Source organism: Pan troglodytes, chromosome 17, assembly GCF_028858775.2.
Source record: "Pan troglodytes isolate AG18354 chromosome 17, NHGRI_mPanTro3-v2.0_pri, whole genome shotgun sequence".
Taxonomy (NCBI): domain Eukaryota; kingdom Metazoa; phylum Chordata; class Mammalia; order Primates; family Hominidae; genus Pan; species Pan troglodytes.
Genome location: NC_072415.2, coordinates 56,907,563 through 56,924,479, shown reverse-complemented (window position 1 = coordinate 56,924,479; position 16,917 = coordinate 56,907,563). Strand labels below are relative to the sequence as shown.

At 56.0% G+C, this 16,917-nt stretch overlaps 4 protein-coding genes across 12 annotated transcripts in view; 3 read left to right on the top strand and 1 right to left on the bottom strand.

Annotated features, from left to right (window-relative positions):
* KATNAL2 (katanin catalytic subunit A1 like 2) overlaps positions 1–16,917 on the bottom strand; it is a 409,798-nt gene that overhangs the window by 253,152 nt on the left and 139,729 nt on the right. The window lies entirely within an intron of this gene.
* Positions 3,124–4,761, top strand: LOC129137895 (elongin-A3). Its single transcript, XM_054672197.2, has one exon. The coding sequence runs from the start codon at positions 3,124–3,126 to the stop codon at positions 4,759–4,761; it is 1,638 nt and encodes a 545-aa protein (XP_054528172.1).
* On the top strand, positions 9,020–10,657 carry LOC134808677 (elongin-A3). Its single transcript, XM_063796127.1, has one exon. It carries the CDS (start codon positions 9,020–9,022, stop codon positions 10,655–10,657), a length of 1,638 nt encoding a protein of 545 aa, XP_063652197.1.
* Positions 14,918–16,555, top strand: LOC129137900 (elongin-A3). Its single transcript, XM_054672203.2, has one exon. It carries the CDS (start codon positions 14,918–14,920, stop codon positions 16,553–16,555), a length of 1,638 nt encoding a protein of 545 aa, XP_054528178.1.

Genomic DNA, 16,917 nt, shown 5'->3' with positions numbered 1-16,917 from the left:
GACACACGCACACACACGCACGCACGCATAAGCACGCACGCATAAGCACGCACACGCACGCGCACACACACACACACACCATTAAGTAAACTTGGTTCTTAGGCGTTACTGACAGTGAGGGGTAGAGAGAGAAATAGAAAGACCTAAGCCGCAAGGCAAAACCCAGCAAGGGCAGCAGAAGAGATCAAAGTCCTGTGCCCTTGGCTGTCAGCAGAGTGGGTGCTGGGAAGCTTCTGGAAGCAGGCACCTGAGTGGATGCCGGTGCACGTGAAAAGAGGCCTTCAAGCCTGAAGAACACGTAAGGAGCCAGAACAGGGTGCCACAGAGATACTACCCTTAAGGAAGACAGAAAAGCATTCGTTCCGGGGAAGGGGACATAATCCAATCAAGCGACCCTGTGAAACTCAGACATGTCCGGGCACGGTGACTCACGCCTGGAGGTGGAGGCCGGCGGACCCCCTGAGGTGTGGAGTTGCAGACCAGCCTGACCAGCATGAGGAAATCCGGTCTCTTCTAAAAAGACGAAACTCGGTTGGGCTTGCTGGCGAGCGCCTGTAATCCCAGCTACTCAGGGGGCTGAGACAGGAGAATCGCTTGAACCCGGGAGGCCGAGTTTGCAGTGAGCCCAGATCCCACCATTGCACTCCAGCCTGGACATCAAAAGCCAAACTCCGTCTCAAATTAAAAACACAAAACCTCAGAAAAGCTTCCCCAGCAAGGGCCAGAGACAACGCCGGTCTCTATTTCTTGACAGCAATTCAAGAGAGAATCTCGGGTGGCTTGCAAAACTCACAAGAGAGCAGAATATCCTCCCCAAGGCAGAGAAGCCACACGCTCTTACTGGAGGTGGAGTAGCCACCGATCACGGTGCAGCCCCTCCCCACTCCCAGCCAGAAACCCCAGCCCCTCGGAACCAAATCCACTGGCAACAACCTTTCTTCCTGGAAAACGTTTCCCCTGCCAAAATGCAAAACAAACATGATACAAGCAAACGCAACTCAAAACACAAACACAAGGAAACAATCCGAGCAAGCTCTAGCCCCTCATAGCTCATCGATGCCCCCACTGGCATGCTACTGAAAACAGCGGCTGCACCCATTAAACTCATTCATTACTGGAGAACGAGACAAACCTTAGCAGATCCCTGCTCCCACAGCGACAATCCCGCTCGAAAACACAGAAAGGAAACAACCCCCGCACAAAATATAAATCTACCCCAGATAGAATTCAGCATCAACCTAAGGATCCTGCTGTAACATTACTACACTGACCCAGGACAGCTCAATTCTCTTCCCACCTGTTTACAAGATAAACCTCATTCAGGGAGCTCTGGAAGCATCGCCAGTATTGCACTACGATCCTCTTCGTGAGGCAGCTGGAAGTCTGGAAACACAGCAAATTTATTTATTTCTCTACACAACACGGAGGGTAATTCTCAGAAAAGGCTTAACACCCGAATCCCCATTCCCCGATTCTCAGGCTATAACGATTATCTTTCTGCGGAAGAAACACACACACACACACACACACACACACACACACACACACTGAGAGAGAGAGAGAGAGAGAGAAAGTCACGTGAGAATGTAAACATTAAGCGAAATCGCCGCTGACAGCAGAAACAATAGCCGACACCATAGACACTTCAAATGGTTCTGTTTTCCTCATTTGGACTGACAGGTGAGAGTGGAACTCGGCTGCCCAAACCGTGGCACCAATATCAGCTGCAGGCCAGAGCAAGCCTTTCCGAGGAGATTTTAAACAACCGGTGGGAGCAAGATCCTGAAGCATTTCTTCCAAGATTGGTCACAGGAGATGAAACCTGGCTCTACCGGCAGGATCCTGAAGACCAAGCACGAAGCCATGGCTACCAAGAGGTGGCAGTGCTCCAGTCGAAGCTGCAGAGGAGCAGTCAAGAGCAGAGGTCATGGCCACCGTTGCGGGGGGGGGGGAGGGGGGATGCTAGAGGGATTCTGCTGGTTGACTTTCTGCAGGGCCAAACCCTGATCACATCTGCTCGCTAGCAGAGCGTTTTCAGAAAGTTAGCCAAAGCTGGAGCGAAGAAGGTCCCCACCAGAGAGTTCTTCTCCACCACGACAGTGTTCCTGATCATGCCTTTCTTCGAACAAGGGCAGCTGGGCAAGACTTGCCATGGGAAACCGTGAGGCGTCCACCTCACAGTCCTGATTTGGCGCCTGCTGACTTCTCTTTGTTTCCTTGTCTTGGAAAACCTGTAAGGGGCACCCAGTTTTCTTCAGTTAACAATGGAAAAGAGATTGCATGGAAATAGTTAAATTCCCAGGACCCTGGGGGCTTTAGGGATGGGCTAGACGGCGGGGAAAAGACACCGCTTCCAGAAGGGTCTTGATGTTCATGGAGCCGAGGTTGAGGAGTAAAATACGCCTTTTTCCTCTTTCTCCCTTAATCCCACTTTTCTACCAATGTTTCCAAGTCCCCTCACACAACGTCAATCCCAGGTAAAGAGCTGTCATCCTCTGTTGGTTCCTCTTCCTACGATTCTGTCTTGCGGTGTTGTTATTTTCGCTTTTACTCCCAAGAAGATACTCTCTCTGTCTTTTGGAATCCACAGATGTGGAAGCTGGGAACATGGAGGGCCAACGGTAGAACTCAGTGGGGTGTGTCCAGGCTGCAATTAACCTAATGAACCTGCGGGGCACAGCAGTCCACCAGGCGTGGACCGTCCCGATTGGCTGCATTGGGCTGAAGGAATGAATTCCTATCGGGGCGGGGCAGCCCAGGGGCCCAGGGGGTCAGGTCTTGAGCCCTGGGTGGGCCCGGGGCTGGCTATATAAGGCCGGGCTCTGGCAGCGGAGCTTCACTCCGCCTTGGACGGCGCACCGCACAGGTCACTCCAGGCTGCGGCTGCACATCCCGAGGAACAGAAGCGGGCCTGCTCAGCTGTCTGCAAGGACCGGCGTTCCAGACCAAGTGGCCCGCTGCTCCGAGGACCCAGCTCGCTCCAGGCTGTGACTCCACATCCCGAGGTCGCTGCCTGGCGACCGGGCAGCGAGGACCGGCCACCCCAGACTGCCTGTGCCGCCGCCCCGAGCTCGGACAGAGCCGCGACCGTGAGGACAGCGACGCCTGCACAGCTCTGGCGAGATGGCGGCAGGGTCCACTACGCTGCCCGCAGTGGAGAAGCTGCAGGTGCGTCTGGCCACTAAGACGGACCCGAAAAAGCTAGAGAAATATTTGCAGAAACTCTCCGCCTTGCCCATGACGGCAGACATCCTGGCGGAGACTGGAATCAGAAAGACGGTGAAGCGCCTGCGGAAGCACCAGCACGTGGGCGACTTTGCCAGAGACTTGGCGGCCCGGTGGAAGAAGCTGGTGCTCGTGGACCGAAACCCCGGGCCTGACCCACAGGACCCTGAGGAGAGCGCTTCCCGACAGCGCTTCGGGGAGGCTCTTCAGGACCGGGGAAAGGCCTGGGGCTTCCCAGAAAACGCGACGGCCCCCAGGAGCCCATCTCACAGCCCTGAGCACAGACGGACAGCACGCACAACACCTCCGGGGCAACAGAGACCTCACCCGAGGTCTCCCAGTCGCGAGCCCAGAGCCGAGAGAAAGCGCCCCAGAATGGCCCCAGCTGATTCCGGCCCCCATCGGGACCCTCCAACGCGCACCGCTCCCCTCCCGATGCCCGAGGGCCCTGAGCCCGCTGTGCCCGGGGAGCAACCCGGGAGAGGCCACGCTCACGCCGCTCAGGGTGGGCCTCTGCTGGGTCAAGGCTGCCAGGGCCAACCCCAGGGGGAAGCGGTGGGGAGCCACAGCAAGGGGCACAAATCGTCCCGAGGGGCTTCGGCTCAGAAATCGCCTCCTGTCCAGGAAAGCCAGTCAGAGAGGCTGCAGGCGGCCGGCGCCGATTCCGCCGGGCCGAAAACGGTGCCCAGCCATGTCTTCTCAGAGCTCTGGGACCCCTCAGAGGCCTGGATGCAGGCCAACTACGATCTGCTGTCCGCTTTTGAGGCCATGACCTCCCAGGCAAACCCAGAAGCACTCTCCGCGCCAACGCTCCAGGAGGAAGCTGCTTTCCCTGGACGCAGAGTGAACGCTAAGATGCCGGTGTACTCGGGCTCCAGGCCTGCCTGCCAGCTCCAGGTGCCGACGCTGCGCCAGCAGTGCCTCCGGGTGCCTAGGAACAATCCGGACGCCCTCGGCGACGTGGAAGGGGTCCCCTACTCGGTTCTTGAACCCGTTCTGGAAGGGTGGACGCCCGATCAGCTCTACCGCACAGAGAAAGACAATCCCGCACTCGCTCGAGAGACAGATGAATTATGGAGGATTCATTGTCTCCGGGACTTCAAGGAAGAAAAGCCACAGGAGCACGAGTCTTGGCGGGAGCTGTACCTGCGGCTTCGGGACGCCCGAGAGCAGCGGCTGCGAGTAGTGACCACGAAAATCCGATCCGCACGTGAAAACAAACCCAGCGGCCGACAGACAAAGATGATCTGTTTCAACTCTGTGGCCAAGACGCCTTATGATGCTTCCAGGAGGCAAGAGGAGTCTGCAGGAGCCGCTGACCCCCGAAATGGAGACATCGAGCCAGCCCCCAAGCCCGCAGGAAGCAGCCAGGCTCCCTCCGGCCTCGGGGACGGCGACGGCGGCAGCATTAGCGGCGGCAGCAGCAATCAGCACGCGGCGCCCGCGGACAAAACCCGAAAACAGGCTGCCAAGAAAGTGGCCCCGCTGATGGCCAAGGCAATTCGAGACTACAAGGGAAGATTCTCCCGACGATAAACTCAGGACTTGCCTTACACATAAAATCTGGGGGGAGGAGGGCCAATGCAAAGTCAATGCGGGCTGGGGAACGAAACTTCCGACGGACACCAGAACCCTTGGCTTGGTGCAAAGTTCAGCCTCCCAATCCTGCAGGTGTCAAGTGCTGGCCCTGCGATTTTTGCCTCCCACACCCAGCCACTGCCTCCCTGCTTGGAGGACACCTCAGAATTCAGAAGATTTTATGAACGCATTCGGATCAATTCCGCTTTGGTGGTTCACTGATCGTCTTTTAAATAACGCCCTAGTTGCAATCACAAATCAGGTACAAGCTGTGAGATTCCCTTTCGTCTTTTTTCCTTTCTTTTGAAATCATCCAGTACATAAGGAAGGACTTCTTAGACACAAACTCTCAATCCATCAGTTGACACTGATAACTCCGACTACGCAAAATGATTTCTTGCTGTTGGTGTTTTCTTTTAGAGAAAAGGCCGGGCATGATCCTGTAATCGTCAGCCATCCTCCTCTGGGAGGCCGAGGAAAGCAGATCGCTGCAGCCCAGGAGGTGGAGAACAGGCTGGGCCAAACGGAGAAACCCCGTCTCCACAAAAGATACCAAAATGAGCCCGGCGTGGTGGCACGGCCCCTGTGGTCCCAGCTTCTTAGAGGGCTGAGGTGGCAGGATCGCCTGAGCTGGGCAAGCGGAGGCTGCAGTGACCCTTCCTCATTCCACTGCACTCCAGCCGGGGCGACACAAGCGGAGCACATCTCAAAGAAACCTGCTGTTTATTTGAAGAGAGGAACTCTTGGATTTCATACATAAATGCTAACAACTGTTACGTTCCTTAAGTCAAACTACTTTTACTAAGCACCGCAAAGAATCAATCCCAATCTTTTCACCCAGAACCCCTGTGAAAGAATGGCGACACCTTAATCAGCTTCTTTAGGTTCTCCATCAGGAAGTCTAAACCTGCCAATCAGAGTTTCTAATTACCGTGAGATGACCGGGTTAACTACCCTGAGTTCACCTCCTACGAGCTCCTGCAAGCTTTGGTGAAAGTTTGCATTCTAACTCAGGGCATTTGTTGGCTTCACGCGGGCTGCTAATGACAGGTCCGTGTGCCAGATACGACACACACACATACACACAAAGAAAGACACACGCACACACACGCACGCACGCATAAGCACGCACGCATAAGCACGCACACGCACGCGCACACACACACACACACCATTAAGTAAACTTGGTTCTTAGGCGTTACTGACAGTGAGGGGTAGAGAGAGAAATAGAAAGACCTAAGCCGCAAGGCAAAACCCAGCAAGGGCAGCAGAAGAGATCAAAGTCCTGTGCCCTTGGCTGTCAGCAGAGTGGGTGCTGGGAAGCTTCTGGAAGCAGGCACCTGAGTGGATGCCGGTGCACGTGAAAAGAGGCCTTCAAGCCTGAAGAACACGTAAGGAGCCAGAACAGGGTGCCACAGAGATACTACCCTTAAGGAAGACAGAAAAGCATTCGTTCCGGGGAAGGGGACATAATCCAATCAAGCGACCCTGTGAAACTCAGACATGTCCGGGCACGGTGACTCACGCCTGGAGGTGGAGGCCGGCGGACCCCCTGAGGTGTGGAGTTGCAGACCAGCCTGACCAGCATGAGGAAATCCGGTCTCTTCTAAAAAGACGAAACTCGGTTGGGCTTGCTGGCGAGCGCCTGTAATCCCAGCTACTCAGGGGGCTGAGACAGGAGAATCGCTTGAACCCGGGAGGCCGAGTTTGCAGTGAGCCCAGATCCCACCATTGCACTCCAGCCTGGACATCAAAAGCCAAACTCCGTCTCAAATTAAAAACACAAAACCTCAGAAAAGCTTCCCCAGCAAGGGCCAGAGACAACGCCGGTCTCTATTTCTTGACAGCAATTCAAGAGAGAATCTCGGGTGGCTTGCAAAACTCACAAGAGAGCAGAATATCCTCCCCAAGGCAGAGAAGCCACACGCTCTTACTGGAGGTGGAGTAGCCACCGATCACGGTGCAGCCCCTCCCCACTCCCAGCCAGAAACCCCAGCCCCTCGGAACCAAATCCACTGGCAACAACCTTTCTTCCTGGAAAACGTTTCCCCTGCCAAAATGCAAAACAAACATGATACAAGCAAACGCAACTCAAAACACAAACACAAGGAAACAATCCGAGCAAGCTCTAGCCCCTCATAGCTCATCGATGCCCCCACTGGCATGCTACTGAAAACAGCGGCTGCACCCATTAAACTCATTCATTACTGGAGAACGAGACAAACCTTAGCAGATCCCTGCTCCCACAGCGACAATCCCGCTCGAAAACACAGAAAGGAAACAACCCCCGCACAAAATATAAATCTACCCCAGATAGAATTCAGCATCAACCTAAGGATCCTGCTGTAACATTACTACACTGACCCAGGACAGCTCAATTCTCTTCCCACCTGTTTACAAGATAAACCTCATTCAGGGAGCTCTGGAAGCATCGCCAGTATTGCACTACGATCCTCTTCGTGAGGCAGCTGGAAGTCTGGAAACACAGCAAATTTATTTATTTCTCTACACAACACGGAGGGTAATTCTCAGAAAAGGCTTAACACCCGAATCCCCATTCCCCGATTCTCAGGCTATAACGATTATCTTTCTGCGGAAGAAACACACACACACACACACACACACACACACACACACACACTGAGAGAGAGAGAGAGAGAGAGAAAGTCACGTGAGAATGTAAACATTAAGCGAAATCGCCGCTGACAGCAGAAACAATAGCCGACACCATAGACACTTCAAATGGTTCTGTTTTCCTCATTTGGACTGACAGGTGAGAGTGGAACTCGGCTGCCCAAACCGTGGCACCAATATCAGCTGCAGGCCAGAGCAAGCCTTTCCGAGGAGATTTTAAACAACCGGTGGGAGCAAGATCCTGAAGCATTTCTTCCAAGATTGGTCACAGGAGATGAAACCTGGCTCTACCGGCAGGATCCTGAAGACCAAGCACGAAGCCATGGCTACCAAGAGGTGGCAGTGCTCCAGTCGAAGCTGCAGAGGAGCAGTCAAGAGCAGAGGTCATGGCCACCGTTGCGGGGGGGGGGGAGGGGGGATGCTAGAGGGATTCTGCTGGTTGACTTTCTGCAGGGCCAAACCCTGATCACATCTGCTCGCTAGCAGAGCGTTTTCAGAAAGTTAGCCAAAGCTGGAGCGAAGAAGGTCCCCACCAGAGAGTTCTTCTCCACCACGACAGTGTTCCTGATCATGCCTTTCTTCGAACAAGGGCAGCTGGGCAAGACTTGCCATGGGAAACCGTGAGGCGTCCACCTCACAGTCCTGATTTGGCGCCTGCTGACTTCTCTTTGTTTCCTTGTCTTGGAAAACCTGTAAGGGGCACCCAGTTTTCTTCAGTTAACAATGGAAAAGAGATTGCATGGAAATAGTTAAATTCCCAGGACCCTGGGGGCTTTAGGGATGGGCTAGACGGCGGGGAAAAGACACCGCTTCCAGAAGGGTCTTGATGTTCATGGAGCCGAGGTTGAGGAGTAAAATACGCCTTTTTCCTCTTTCTCCCTTAATCCCACTTTTCTACCAATGTTTCCAAGTCCCCTCACACAACGTCAATCCCAGGTAAAGAGCTGTCATCCTCTGTTGGTTCCTCTTCCTACGATTCTGTCTTGCGGTGTTGTTATTTTCGCTTTTACTCCCAAGAAGATACTCTCTCTGTCTTTTGGAATCCACAGATGTGGAAGCTGGGAACATGGAGGGCCAACGGTAGAACTCAGTGGGGTGTGTCCAGGCTGCAATTAACCTAATGAACCTGCGGGGCACAGCAGTCCACCAGGCGTGGACCGTCCCGATTGGCTGCATTGGGCTGAAGGAATGAATTCCTATCGGGGCGGGGCAGCCCAGGGGCCCAGGGGGTCAGGTCTTGAGCCCTGGGTGGGCCCGGGGCTGGCTATATAAGGCCGGGCTCTGGCAGCGGAGCTTCACTCCGCCTTGGACGGCGCACCGCACAGGTCACTCCAGGCTGCGGCTGCACATCCCGAGGAACAGAAGCGGGCCTGCTCAGCTGTCTGCAAGGACCGGCGTTCCAGACCAAGTGGCCCGCTGCTCCGAGGACCCAGCTCGCTCCAGGCTGTGACTCCACATCCCGAGGTCGCTGCCTGGCGACCGGGCAGCGAGGACCGGCCACCCCAGACTGCCTGTGCCGCCGCCCCGAGCTCGGACAGAGCCGCGACCGTGAGGACAGCGACGCCTGCACAGCTCTGGCGAGATGGCGGCAGGGTCCACTACGCTGCCCGCAGTGGAGAAGCTGCAGGTGCGTCTGGCCACTAAGACGGACCCGAAAAAGCTAGAGAAATATTTGCAGAAACTCTCCGCCTTGCCCATGACGGCAGACATCCTGGCGGAGACTGGAATCAGAAAGACGGTGAAGCGCCTGCGGAAGCACCAGCACGTGGGCGACTTTGCCAGAGACTTGGCGGCCCGGTGGAAGAAGCTGGTGCTCGTGGACCGAAACCCCGGGCCTGACCCACAGGACCCTGAGGAGAGCGCTTCCCGACAGCGCTTCGGGGAGGCTCTTCAGGACCGGGGAAAGGCCTGGGGCTTCCCAGAAAACGCGACGGCCCCCAGGAGCCCATCTCACAGCCCTGAGCACAGACGGACAGCACGCACAACACCCCCGGGGCAACAGAGACCTCACCCGAGGTCGCCCAGTCGCGAGCCCAGAGCCGAGAGAAAGCGCCCCAGAATGGCCCCAGCTGATTCCGGCCCCCATCGGGACCCTCCAACGCGCACCGCTCCCCTCCCGATGCCCGAGGGCCCTGAGCCCGCTGTGCCCGGGGAGCAACCCGGGAGAGGCCACGCTCACGCCGCTCAGGGTGGGCCTCTGCTGGGTCAAGGCTGCCAGGGCCAACCCCAGGGGGAAGCGGTGGGGAGCCACAGCAAGGGGCACAAATCGTCCCGAGGGGCTTCGGCTCAGAAATCGCCTCCTGTCCAGGAAAGCCAGTCAGAGAGGCTGCAGGCGGCCGGCGCCGATTCCGCCGGGCCGAAAACGGTGCCCAGCCATGTCTTCTCAGAGCTCTGGGACCCCTCAGAGGCCTGGATGCAGGCCAACTACGATCTGCTGTCCGCTTTTGAGGCCATGACCTCCCAGGCAAACCCAGAAGCACTCTCCGCGCCAACGCTCCAGGAGGAAGCTGCTTTCCCTGGACGCAGAGTGAACGCTAAGATGCCGGTGTACTCGGGCTCCAGGCCTGCCTGCCAGCTCCAGGTGCCGACGCTGCGCCAGCAGTGCCTCCGGGTGCCTAGGAACAATCCGGACGCCCTCGGCGACGTGGAAGGGGTCCCCTACTCGGTTCTTGAACCCGTTCTGGAAGGGTGGACGCCCGATCAGCTCTACCGCACAGAGAAAGACAATCCCGCACTCGCTCGAGAGACAGATGAATTATGGAGGATTCATTGTCTCCGGGACTTCAAGGAAGAAAAGCCACAGGAGCACGAGTCTTGGCGGGAGCTGTACCTGCGGCTTCGGGACGCCCGAGAGCAGCGGCTGCGAGTAGTGACCACGAAAATCCGATCCGCACGTGAAAACAAACCCAGCGGCCGACAGACAAAGATGATCTGTTTCAACTCTGTGGCCAAGACGCCTTATGATGCTTCCAGGAGGCAAGAGGAGTCTGCAGGAGCCGCTGACCCCCGAAATGGAGACATCGAGCCAGCCCCCAAGCCCGCAGGAAGCAGCCAGGCTCCCTCCGGCCTCGGGGACGGCGACGGCGGCAGCATTAGCGGCGGCAGCAGCAATCAGCACGCGGCGCCCGCGGACAAAACCCGAAAACAGGCTGCCAAGAAAGTGGCCCCGCTGATGGCCAAGGCAATTCGAGACTACAAGGGAAGATTCTCCCGACGATAAACTCAGGACTTGCCTTACACATAAAATCTGGGGGGAGGAGGGCCAATGCAAAGTCAATGCGGGTTGGGGAACGAAACTTCCGACGGACACCAGAACCCTTGGCTTGGTGCAAAGTTCAGCCTCCCAATCCTGCAGGTGTCAAGTGCTGGCCCTGCGATTTTTGCCTCCCACACCCAGCCACTGCCTCCCTGCTTGGAGGACACCTCAGAATTCAGAAGATTTTATGAACGCATTCGGATCAATTCCGCTTTGGTGGTTCACTGATCTCGTCTTTTAAATAACGCCCTAGTTGCAATCACAAATCAGGTACAAGCTGTGAGATTCCCTTTCGTCTTTTTTCCTTTCTTTTGAAATCATCCAGTACATAAGGAAGGACTTCTTAGACACAAACTCTCAATCCATCAGTTGACACTGATAACTCCGACTACGCAAAATGTTTTCTTGCTGTTGGTGTTTTCTTTTAGAGAAAAGGCCGGGCGTGATCCTGTAATCGTCAGCCATCCTCCTCTGGGAGGCCGAGGAAAGCAGATCGCTGCAGCCCAGGAGGTGGAGAACAGGCTGGGCCAAACGGAGAAACCCCGTCTCCACAAAAGATACCAAAATGAGCCCGGCGTGGTGGCACGGCCCCTGTGGTCCCAGCTTCTTAGAGGGCTGAGGTGGCAGGATCGCCTGAGCTGGGCAAGCGGAGGCTGCAGTGACCCTTCCTCATTCCACTGCACTCCAGCCGGGGCGACACAAGCGGAGCACATCTCAAAGAAACCTGCTGTTTATTTGAAGAGAGGAACTCTTGGATTTCATACATAAATGCTAACAACTGTTACGTTCCTTAAGTCAAACTACTTTTACTAAGCACCGCAAAGAATCAATCCCAATCTTTTCACCCAGAACCCCTGTGAAAGAATGGCGACACCTTAATCAGCTTCTTTAGGTTCTCCATCAGGAAGTCTAAACCTGCCAATCAGAGTTTCTAATTACCGTGAGATGACCGGGTTAACTACCCTGAGTTCACCTCCTACGAGCTCCTGCAAGCTTTGGTGAAAGTTTGCATTCTAACTCAGGGCATTTGTTGGCTTCACGCGGGCTGCTAATGACAGGTCCGTGTGCCAGATACGACACACACACATACACACAAAGAAAGACACACGCACACACACGCACGCACGCATAAGCACGCACGCATAAGCACGCACACGCACGCGCACACACACACACACACCATTAAGTAAACTTGGTTCTTAGGCGTTACTGACAGTGAGGGGTAGAGAGAGAAATAGAAAGACCTAAGCCGCAAGGCAAAACCCAGCAAGGGCAGCAGAAGAGATCAAAGTCCTGTGCCCTTGGCTGTCAGCAGAGTGGGTGCTGGGAAGCTTCTGGAAGCAGGCACCTGAGTGGATGCCGGTGCACGTGAAAAGAGGCCTTCAAGCCTGAAGAACACGTAAGGAGCCAGAACAGGGTGCCACAGAGATACTACCCTTAAGGAAGACAGAAAAGCATTCGTTCCGGGGAAGGGGACATAATCCAATCAAGCGACCCTGTGAAACTCAGACATGTCCGGGCACGGTGACTCACGCCTGGAGGTGGAGGCCGGCGGACCCCCTGAGGTGTGGAGTTGCAGACCAGCCTGACCAGCATGAGGAAATCCGGTCTCTTCTAAAAAGACGAAACTCGGTTGGGCTTGCTGGCGAGCGCCTGTAATCCCAGCTACTCAGGGGGCTGAGACAGGAGAATCGCTTGAACCCGGGAGGCCGAGTTTGCAGTGAGCCCAGATCCCACCATTGCACTCCAGCCTGGACATCAAAAGCCAAACTCCGTCTCAAATTAAAAACACAAAACCTCAGAAAAGCTTCCCCAGCAAGGGCCAGAGACAACGCCGGTCTCTATTTCTTGACAGCAATTCAAGAGAGAATCTCGGGTGGCTTGCAAAACTCACAAGAGAGCAGAATATCCTCCCCAAGGCAGAGAAGCCACACGCTCTTACTGGAGGTGGAGTAGCCACCGATCACGGTGCAGCCCCTCCCCACTCCCAGCCAGAAACCCCAGCCCCTCGGAACCAAATCCACTGGCAACAACCTTTCTTCCTGGAAAACGTTTCCCCTGCCAAAATGCAAAACAAACATGATACAAGCAAACGCAACTCAAAACACAAACACAAGGAAACAATCCGAGCAAGCTCTAGCCCCTCATAGCTCATCGATGCCCCCACTGGCATGCTACTGAAAACAGCGGCTGCACCCATTAAACTCATTCATTACTGGAGAACGAGACAAACCTTAGCAGATCCCTGCTCCCACAGCGACAATCCCGCTCGAAAACACAGAAAGGAAACAACCCCCGCACAAAATATAAATCTACCCCAGATAGAATTCAGCATCAACCTAAGGATCCTGCTGTAACATTACTACACTGACCCAGGACAGCTCAATTCTCTTCCCACCTGTTTACAAGATAAACCTCATTCAGGGAGCTCTGGAAGCATCGCCAGTATTGCACTACGATCCTCTTCGTGAGGCAGCTGGAAGTCTGGAAACACAGCAAATTTATTTATTTCTCTACACAACACGGAGGGTAATTCTCAGAAAAGGCTTAACACCCGAATCCCCATTCCCCGATTCTCAGGCTATAACGATTATCTTTCTGCGGAAGAAACACACACACACACACACACACACACACACACACACACACTGAGAGAGAGAGAGAGAGAGAGAAAGTCACGTGAGAATGTAAACATTAAGCGAAATCGCCGCTGACAGCAGAAACAATAGCCGACACCATAGACACTTCAAATGGTTCTGTTTTCCTCATTTGGACTGACAGGTGAGAGTGGAACTCGGCTGCCCAAACCGTGGCACCAATATCAGCTGCAGGCCAGAGCAAGCCTTTCCGAGGAGATTTTAAACAACCGGTGGGAGCAAGATCCTGAAGCATTTCTTCCAAGATTGGTCACAGGAGATGAAACCTGGCTCTACCGGCAGGATCCTGAAGACCAAGCACGAAGCCATGGCTACCAAGAGGTGGCAGTGCTCCAGTCGAAGCTGCAGAGGAGCAGTCAAGAGCAGAGGTCATGGCCACCGTTGCGGGGGGGGGGGAGGGGGGATGCTAGAGGGATTCTGCTGGTTGACTTTCTGCAGGGCCAAACCCTGATCACATCTGCTCGCTAGCAGAGCGTTTTCAGAAAGTTAGCCAAAGCTGGAGCGAAGAAGGTCCCCACCAGAGAGTTCTTCTCCACCACGACAGTGTTCCTGATCATGCCTTTCTTCGAACAAGGGCAGCTGGGCAAGACTTGCCATGGGAAACCGTGAGGCGTCCACCTCACAGTCCTGATTTGGCGCCTGCTGACTTCTCTTTGTTTCCTTGTCTTGGAAAACCTGTAAGGGGCACCCAGTTTTCTTCAGTTAACAATGGAAAAGAGATTGCATGGAAATAGTTAAATTCCCAGGACCCTGGGGGCTTTAGGGATGGGCTAGACGGCGGGGAAAAGACACCGCTTCCAGAAGGGTCTTGATGTTCATGGAGCCGAGGTTGAGGAGTAAAATACGCCTTTTTCCTCTTTCTCCCTTAATCCCACTTTTCTACCAATGTTTCCAAGTCCCCTCACACAACGTCAATCCCAGGTAAAGAGCTGTCATCCTCTGTTGGTTCCTCTTCCTACGATTCTGTCTTGCGGTGTTGTTATTTTCGCTTTTACTCCCAAGAAGATACTCTCTCTGTCTTTTGGAATCCACAGATGTGGAAGCTGGGAACATGGAGGGCCAACGGTAGAACTCAGTGGGGTGTGTCCAGGCTGCAATTAACCTAATGAACCTGCGGGGCACAGCAGTCCACCAGGCGTGGACCGTCCCGATTGGCTGCATTGGGCTGAAGGAATGAATTCCTATCGGGGCGGGGCAGCCCAGGGGCCCAGGGGGTCAGGTCTTGAGCCCTGGGTGGGCCCGGGGCTGGCTATATAAGGCCGGGCTCTGGCAGCGGAGCTTCACTCCGCCTTGGACGGCGCACCGCACAGGTCACTCCAGGCTGCGGCTGCACATCCCGAGGAACAGAAGCGGGCCTGCTCAGCTGTCTGCAAGGACCGGCGTTCCAGACCAAGTGGCCCGCTGCTCCGAGGACCCAGCTCGCTCCAGGCTGTGACTCCACATCCCGAGGTCGCTGCCTGGCGACCGGGCAGCGAGGACCGGCCACCCCAGACTGCCTGTGCCGCCGCCCCGAGCTCGGACAGAGCCGCGACCGTGAGGACAGCGACGCCTGCACAGCTCTGGCGAGATGGCGGCAGGGTCCACTACGCTGCCCGCAGTGGAGAAGCTGCAGGTGCGTCTGGCCACTAAGACGGACCCGAAAAAGCTAGAGAAATATTTGCAGAAACTCTCCGCCTTGCCCATGACGGCAGACATCCTGGCGGAGACTGGAATCAGAAAGACGGTGAAGCGCCTGCGGAAGCACCAGCACGTGGGCGACTTTGCCAGAGACTTGGCGGCCCGGTGGAAGAAGCTGGTGCTCGTGGACCGAAACCCCGGGCCTGACCCACAGGACCCTGAGGAGAGCGCTTCCCGACAGCGCTTCGGGGAGGCTCTTCAGGACCGGGGAAAGGCCTGGGGCTTCCCAGAAAACGCGACGGCCCCCAGGAGCCCATCTCACAGCCCTGAGCACAGACGGACAGCACGCACAACACCTCCGGGGCAACAGAGACCTCACCCGAGGTCTCCCAGTCGCGAGCCCAGAGCCGAGAGAAAGCGCCCCAGAATGGCCCCAGCTGATTCCGGCCCCCATCGGGACCCTCCAACGCGCACCGCTCCCCTCCCGATGCCCGAGGGCCCTGAGCCCGCTGTGCCCGGGGAGCAACCCGGGAGAGGCCACGCTCACGCCGCTCAGGGTGGGCCTCTGCTGGGTCAAGGCTGCCAGGGCCAACCCCAGGGGGAAGCGGTGGGGAGCCACAGCAAGGGGCACAAATCGTCCCGAGGGGCTTCGGCTCAGAAATCGCCTCCTGTCCAGGAAAGCCAGTCAGAGAGGCTGCAGGCGGCCGGCGCCGATTCCGCCGGGCCGAAAACGGTGCCCAGCCATGTCTTCTCAGAGCTCTGGGACCCCTCAGAGGCCTGGATGCAGGCCAACTACGATCTGCTGTCCGCTTTTGAGGCCATGACCTCCCAGGCAAACCCAGAAGCACTCTCCGCGCCAACGCTCCAGGAGGAAGCTGCTTTCCCTGGACGCAGAGTGAACGCTAAGATGCCGGTGTACTCGGGCTCCAGGCCTGCCTGCCAGCTCCAGGTGCCGACGCTGCGCCAGCAGTGCCTCCGGGTGCCTAGGAACAATCCGGACGCCCTCGGCGACGTGGAAGGGGTCCCCTACTCGGTTCTTGAACCCGTTCTGGAAGGGTGGACGCCCGATCAGCTCTACCGCACAGAGAAAGACAATCCCGCACTCGCTCGAGAGACAGATGAATTATGGAGGATTCATTGTCTCCGGGACTTCAAGGAAGAAAAGCCACAGGAGCACGAGTCTTGGCGGGAGCTGTACCTGCGGCTTCGGGACGCCCGAGAGCAGCGGCTGCGAGTAGTGACCACGAAAATCCGATCCGCACGTGAAAACAAACCCAGCGGCCGACAGACAAAGATGATCTGTTTCAACTCTGTGGCCAAGACGCCTTATGATGCTTCCAGGAGGCAAGAGGAGTCTGCAGGAGCCGCTGACCCCCGAAATGGAGACATCGAGCCAGCCCCCAAGCCCGCAGGAAGCAGCCAGGCTCCCTCCGGCCTCGGGGACGGCGACGGCGGCAGCATTAGCGGCGGCAGCAGCAATCAGCACGCGGCGCCCGCGGACAAAACCCGAAAACAGGCTGCCAAGAAAGTGGCCCCGCTGATGGCCAAGGCAATTCGAGACTACAAGGGAAGATTCTCCCGACGATAAACTCAGGACTTGCCTTACACATAAAATCTGGGGGGAGGAGGGCCAATGCAAAGTCAATGCGGGCTGGGGAACGAAACTTCCGACGGACACCAGAACCCTTGGCTTGGTGCAAAGTTCAGCCTCCCAATCCTGCAGGTGTCAAGTGCTGGCCCTGCGATTTTTGCCTCCCACACCCAGCCACTGCCTCCCTGCTTGGAGGACACCTCAGAATTCAGAAGATTTTATGAACGCATTCGGATCAATTCCGCTTTGGTGGTTCACTGATCGTCTTTTAAATAACGCCCTAGTTGCAATCACAAATCAGGTACAAGCTGTGAGATTCCCTTTCGTCTTTTTTCCTTTCTTTTGAAATCATCCAGTAC